At 27.0% G+C, this 7,660-nt stretch overlaps 1 protein-coding gene across 1 annotated transcript; it reads left to right on the top strand.

Annotated features, from left to right (window-relative positions):
* Positions 1–1,035: 1,035 nt before the first annotated feature.
* LOC109808763 (cyclin-dependent kinase, putative (DUF581)) lies at positions 1,036–2,166 on the top strand. Its single transcript, XM_020371895.3, has 2 exons — positions 1,036–1,674; positions 1,772–2,166. Exons 1-2 carry the CDS (start codon positions 1,127–1,129, stop codon positions 1,920–1,922), a joined length of 699 nt encoding a protein of 232 aa, XP_020227484.1. The 5' UTR covers positions 1,036–1,126; the 3' UTR covers positions 1,923–2,166.
* The last annotated feature ends 5,494 nt before the right edge of the window (positions 2,167–7,660 follow it).

The raw sequence follows: 7,660 nt of genomic DNA, 5'->3' as shown, positions 1-7,660 counted from the left end.
AAAAATATTATTTTTAGTAATTACTTTGATCTTCATATTTTATTGACTATTATACCCTTTTTTATTTTAAAAAATTAGAAAAAAAATAATATTTCTAATCAAATTTAAGAATTTGAAATTAATGGACTAATTATAACATCATACCAATATATTTTTATTACTTAATTTTTATTTTTATTTTATTTTTAATAGAGATATAAAGTGTCTCAGCCTTACAAATATAACATTAATTTTTTTTATTATACTTTTAATCATTATTAATGTATAATTTAATTATTAATAAAATTAAAAATTTTAATAATACATTACAAAATTCCATGATTTATTTTATAGAATCACACATATTAATTATATTTCTTAAATTTCATACAAAAATCGTTAAGAATATAATAAAACTAGTAAAATATATGCAAATTTGTGATAAAGACTATATACTTGAACATTATAATTGAAAAATATTAAAGTTCTCTGCGTTTATTTCTTCTTCTAATTTCATATCATTTCAACTGATAACAACTTGTATTTTGAATAATAGCATTTTAACTAACAATCCAAGAATCAGTCAGTCACACTAGATCCAATAGAAATGAAATAACTATACCTAATTATCACATGATTATTTAAACAACATTATTCTATCAGTAATTATAATTAATATAACAAAACTCAGCGTTTTCCACATATTTGACCGCGCAATCACAGAGCCTCTATTAAACAAACGTTTATATTCCCTATACAGTATCTCAATAATTGAAAATGACAATTTTTTTTTAAAGAGTATGGCCCACTGACAAGCGACCTACGTAGATACATTATTAAGGTAAAATAATAGCAAGAAAAGAATCAGTTGAGCAGCAATAAAATCAAATGAGTAGATTATGACACCATATGTTGAATAAAATATTAATTGTTGGGTATTTCTCTAGCAATCATCACCCACAAAATTCCAAACAAACCCAGGGGCTTAGGCCCAACCACTCCATTAATTAAAAATAATAAGACCCCTAAGTTGGTCTTATAAAGACACCAACCCATCCCATCCCCTTTCAGTTTCAGCCCCTCCCTAGTCCCTATAACCACAACCCTTCTCATTCTCCAATTTCATTCCACAACTAAATTTCTGATCATGTTGGGGAAGAGGCCCCGGCCAATGATCGGAAAGTTGTCGGAATTGTTGGTTCCGAGAGGCCGCGTGGTGGGCCTTTCCAACACCACTGGAAGCCCAAGAGGCCCGTTGGACCTCAAGATGCAATCGCCAAGAGGGTTAAAGAGCTATGACCTTGGTGGCGTTGGTCTTGGAATTGTGGTGGCTCTTGATAAGTCCAGCGAGTGTGGACACGAAGTTTTGCCCAAACACGCCGTTTGTACCTCCAATTTGAACCGATCCGGTCCAATCCCGGTTCACTGCGGCAAAAACTCACCCGAAATTGACGTGGAGGAATACACCTATGTGACATGCCATGTACCTAATAAATCGTTCACTAGAGTATATTATGATGGCGGTGAGAGGTGTTGTAACAACAACAACAACAACAAGAACAACGTTGTTGTTCTCAAAAGAAGCACACCACAAATTTTAATTGAGCCGGAATCATCATACCCCACATCGAATTTTCTTAGTTCGTGTCACTTGTGCGGAAAGAAACTGGAGGGCAGAGACATATACATGTACAGGTAGATACTAACTATTAACTAAGCTAAGTGAAGGCAAAGTTTGTGTTGTTTAGTTACATAAATGATGTGTGTTGGACTAACTGATGTGTTTGTGCAGAGGAGAGAAAGCGTTTTGTAGCACGGAGTGTCGTTCGAGTCAAATAATGATGGATGAACGGAAAGAACGTTGTAGGTCGGAAGCATCAAGGTCCGTGGAATTGTCGAGTTCAAGGGAACAAATATTTTCAACTGGGATTCTTGCGCTTTAGCCTAATAAACTGAGGCTAAGGCTACTACGTACATAGTTAATATACTGTTATTGACTATATGGAATTAATAGTATATATATATATATATATATGAATATGAGATGAGAGTTAAGTTAAGATATATAGCTTGATCGGAAACCAAAACAAAAGTTTTGATCGGCTAAAGGGTTCGGTTCAGTAGATATTTTGATGTATTTTTGTGTTACCAAGAACAAGGCAAAGAGTTATGGATTTTCAGATCTCAGTTTCTGAATTCTCTCTCCAAGGAAGATAACTCAGGCTGTTTCTCACTTTTCTTTTTTCTTTTTCAAAGCTTCAATTTTGTAGTAAAAGATCACATGATTCACGTGAGTAATTCTTATCTTTAATATATTTTAACTTCAAATTAGTATTTTATATTTAATGATAATATTTTTAATACTTGGGCGTTGATTTACGGACGTTGACCTGACTTATTTCTGCTTGTGAGATTTATTTTCAAAAAACTTTAAAAGTAAAAAATAAATAAAAAATAATGAGTATTTATTTAAAATGAATTAAATCAAACATGTACTTGATCTCTATTAGTATCAAATTTGTCTCTTATTATTTAAGTTTTCCATAAAAGCATATAGTGGTCTTTTAGAAAAACTTGATGGATAATTTTTTTCAAAGGTTTATGTGATTACAAATTTAAAGTTTTGCCTAATATATAATTCTCGTCACTTGTTTTTAATTTAAATTAGTAGCAAGAATCGTGATAGTATGAAAAAATAAAAAGAAGTATTATGTTCGAATATTATTATTGTCATTGTAAAATATTTTTTACGAATGAAAAAATTAATTCTAAAATATATTTTCTTAAAATTTAGTTCTTATCTTGTTCATTAATATTTAGATCTTGTATTATTGTGACGAGTATATTTGTTTTAATTTTTTTTATTAAAAAATCATGTTTATTTAACTTTTTCACAAAAAAACCTAGTGTTTATTTAAGTTTTTTGTTTTTTGCGAAAAGATATCAGGTTCTAAAAAAATGTTTGATTTAAGATTATTTTTATAAAAAAAAACTAGTTTTTAGTATTTTTTTATAAAGTGCTGAAATAAAATTAAAATATTTAAATGAGATTTTTTTTTATAATTATCTATATCATTATATAAAAGGAATATTTTTTTAATAATGCCTTTATTCTCATTTTTATATAAACTCTTATTTTTTATTTTATTAAAAAACTAAACTATTCTTTATCTTTTAATTTATTTATTTTTGTCTCAAATTATAGGAGACGTTTAGTATGCAAATATTTTTCTTTTTTACAAAATTAAAAATTAAAAATTTTAGTTTTTTATATTTGATAGTTATTTTAAAAAAAATCTTAGGAATATAGTTTCTTGAAAGTCATTATTATCTCACATTTTTACCAAAATATTTTAATGAAAACGTGAAATTTTAATAATATTATTAAAATTTATTTATTTATTTCTTCATTCGTTAACACTTATTTATTTTTATTTGAATGAAATAAAATAATATATTTTTATCTTTCCTAAATGTAATATATTCTTTGTTGTTTCTTTCGTTGAATTCTTCTAAAAAAATAAATTTTAAGCTTTTTCTTTTGACGAAGCACTAAAATAAAATTTAAAATGAGATTTTTTTTTATAATTGTAATAAAATAACTTTTACCTTGCATAAAATTTCTAAAGAAAACCAAAAAACTTATAATAAAAAAAAAAAAGTTTAAACAAGAGTTGAATATTGACCCGTCGCTGAGTTACTTGAGTTTGAAATAAATTTAAAGCGTGACACACATAGAATAAAAAACATTAGTATACTTTATGTCACTATACGCTACATGTTTCACAATAATTTTAAGCGAGGGTAGAGTTGGAAATGATTCACAAAGAGATTAATTTTTCATCCACGAACAAAATTAAAAACAAATTTAATATGTAAGGACTGAAAAAATGGTAATTTTGTGCATCTCACTATTTCTTCCCGTCTTTTGTTTTGTTGCGGATTGGTCTCATTGCAGCCCATAAATGCTCTGCATAAGTCATCTAAAATGACAAAAGGCCAAGACTTTAGAATACACTGTTCGTAAAGTGAGGGTAAAAGGGTACATAGATGTTTTGTTGAACAGAAGGAGAAGCTGTCTCATAAATGTGATATTTCGTCGTTTAAGTTGATGCCATTGTTTGAAAATGAAAAGAGCACCAATGGAATGAATATGACAAGAGAATCCAACTATGAGTGTGGCCCTTCCATTCCCACTAACTAAAAGAAAAAGAAAAATCATCAAACGAGTTAGGATCTTAAAGAGAAGCATATCATGGTTCCTAGCTACTTTATGCTTTCCAACCCCCTTTTATTATTCCTCACTTGTGAGCATATGCCCCCACTACCAAATTCTCTTTCTCCTTCTCAAATTTCCCTAAAACTGAACATCATTCTGCTCCCTTCTCTCAACAGAGGCCTTATTAATTATTATTGTTACTAATATAATCTACATGCATATTTTTGTTCTTTATTTTTTCCAAAGTTCTATATCAATGCACTGTTAACATTTCAATTTAACTCATCATGATAATTTCATTTTCATAGTTTAGAGAAGAAGAAAAAGAGAGAAGGGGGTAAGTGATCATTTTTTTTTTTTGAGAAAGTGTTATTTTTTTTATTGTGGGCCCATTAACTTCTGTAGTTTTATTTTTAACCACCTATAAGCTTCTTCAGTCTGTACATCTTCCATCTCATTTTATTTGATGTTTCAATCAAAATAATTATCTCATTTTAATTTTCAGTTTACAATGCATTAAATATATTTCTCAATAATATTCTCAACCATTTATCGTTGAGTAAAAAATAAAGTATTAATGAGAGATTTAATTAATGTAAAATATAGAGGGTATATTAAGAGTTCGAATAATAATTTTCGAGAAATTTAAAATATTAATTATATTTCTTGTTTTATGTGTCAAAATCATAAACACCAAACAAAATAAAATAGAGAAAGAGTATGAGTTCGAGAAAATAAAAATTAAGTCATGACTTTGAAATTTCCTACCCCGTGGATGGAATAATTGTTTTGATTTACTGAATAGTCCAAGGCATAATACCCCAAGCTTTAATTTCAATTCCACATGAGAATTTCAATTCCATAGTTTACCCAAAAAAAAAAAAAAGGAGTTGTTCAGAACCACTCAAAAAGGATAAGATATTTAAATAGAATACTCGATGACTTAAAATAAATTACCAAATTAGTTTTTCAAGTATTACTCTATCTTGTATACCCTCTAAAATCATAAATTTTTGCGAGTTGTTCCTCAAGAAATAAATATCTTTAATTTAATTCCTGAGTTGGTATGTTTTATTAACGATTTTTCCTTCAATATATTGAGGACTAATTAGAATTTTTAATACTTAGGAATTATTTATATGATTTTTATATTTCAAAGACTAAATAGGAGAGAGAGTAATACCCAGGGGATGAAATTGAAGGTTTATTCCTATATCTATAGAACACTTTTGATGATCTCCAAGTTTATAAAAATTAGATATTATGAGCCCATTTGTTATAATTTTTTTCATGAAAAGCAGTCACCTTTTTCTAAAAAAATAAAATAGAATCACGCTGTTTTTTTTTTAATAAATATTTTTTGTGATAGTAGTTGATGTATATATTTTTAAAATATAACAACAACAAAAAACACACACACAGTTACACTAGATGGATATCTCAGACTGAAGTTGTGTATTTGAGAGATAAATTAAGCTTGTTTGATGATTGGTTAATTAGTTTATTCAATTTATTTAAAGATGAGTAGTTACTTGTAAAAAAAATATATTGATTCACCTAATCAAATGTTTTATTATAAAAGAAAAGTAATGTTACATGTACAATAAGAGTTCTAAACAACTTTCATAATATCATTTTTTTTCTTCTATTTTTCACTATTATTAATAAAATTTTTTATAATAACTGAAGTGATACAAACAGATAGACATAAAAATAATGATATACAAATTGTATAATTTTTATTGTACATTACTCTTAAGTCTTAAGTAAATTAATTAAACTCGAATTATATATAGATTAGATTCATTTTTTTTTAAAAAAAAACAACTTAAACCATGTTTTCTCCAACGAGCCCAAATAAATTATAGTTTGGACTCTTGAGTGCTACTTTTAATTGTTCTGTGAATACTTCTAAACGTCTATCAGAAAATGTGTGTATATGTACTTATGTAGGACTGCTTAAAAACCCAACGTGTAGTTTGTTTTTCGCATTGTGCTTTTTCACTAACCGATAGAAATATCAGTTTAACGTATTTCCTGTTTCCCATTTTTTTTTTCTTTTCTTTTACTTTAACAAATTTAAAATTATAACTTCGTAACACTTTTTAAAAAATATGATAACATCAAAAAACTATTAAGAGTACATATTAATGTTAACTTGAAGGGGAGGTTTAGTTGTTTATTTTTCTTCAACTTCAAGCTTTCAATATCGTATCAGATGAATACTAACGAAAAAGTTGTTCCATTTTCTTTCGTGCTCATGCATTTTATCAATAGGAATATCTTTAAAATCTGGTTTAAATTTACAAGCCTACTACTTTCGTTATCTCTTGCATTGACAAGCGTAGAAACTAACACCGTGCATCTCAATCAACATTTTTGCTTCTTTTTTTTTTTTTTAAAAGAATAACTAATGACCGTCAATCAACATTATTGATGAGGATATTGAACTTTTTTTTTATTTTAATTTTGATGTCTGAACTATTTTCTTTTGATTGGTTGTTAGAAAATAAATGGAAAAAAGGGAGAAAATTGTATTGAAAGTTGTAATAACTTTCTATAGTTTGAAAAAAAAAATTAGATAGGTGATATTGTATAGAGATCTGTTTCTAATAAATTAAGGAGTAGACTTAAGAAAATAAAATGATTTACAGTTTAAGATAATTTTACTTTCATATCTATTAAAAATATATGAGAAAAACATCATCATTGTATGAGGAATGTGCACTTAATTTTAAATGTTTTTTTTTTCTGAACTAATGATTAGATTTAATTTTATTTTTCTCTTCTAATAAACAAAAAAAAACAATCTTTTATTCTCTTCGTACCTCACAACATCAAGCATAAATTTTTCTTTAAACCTTTTATTCACTTTCCCTCTACTTTCAAACAAATCATGATTATTAAGATATATAAAAGTTGAATACTTTTTTAGTTCTTGTAATTTTACTTCCTTTATATTTTAGTTTTTATAATTTAAAATAAATATTTTTAATGTTTATACTTATTTTTTAATTATTTGTTATTTTTAGACAAAATTTTTAATTTGATAAATGCAAAATAATAGATTGTTGTGTTCACTTGAGCATAGCTTAATCAGAGCTAAACATAAATGATTGAATATTTGAATAAGCAACAAACTTAAAACTCCATGCCCACACGCATAAATAAGACTGAAGACATTACTTCCTATTCCCAAAACATAATAAACAAATAAAAACTTTAAATTCTTAAAAAGATTGCCTATCTAAATTAGACGTTGAAGATAAAAATAAAAATACTTACGAGGTGATAACTACGTAAAATATACTGTTAGAAAGTCGTGCATTATTACTGTACCCCACCAAAACCGAAAAGAGTCAGAGACCGAGACAAAAGTAGTATGACACTTGGACGGAATTTTATAACTAAAAGTTTGATGGCTCCCAAACTGCAGAAAGGTAACGCGATACAATCATCGAA

Source organism: Cajanus cajan, chromosome 5 (assembly GCF_000230855.2).
Source record: "Cajanus cajan strain Asha chromosome 5, NIPB_CcT2T_4, whole genome shotgun sequence".
Classification (NCBI taxonomy): Eukaryota; Viridiplantae; Streptophyta; class Magnoliopsida; order Fabales; family Fabaceae; genus Cajanus; species Cajanus cajan.
The sequence above is the reverse complement of the archived record's forward strand: the minus strand, read 5'-3'. Positions and strand labels throughout refer to the sequence as shown.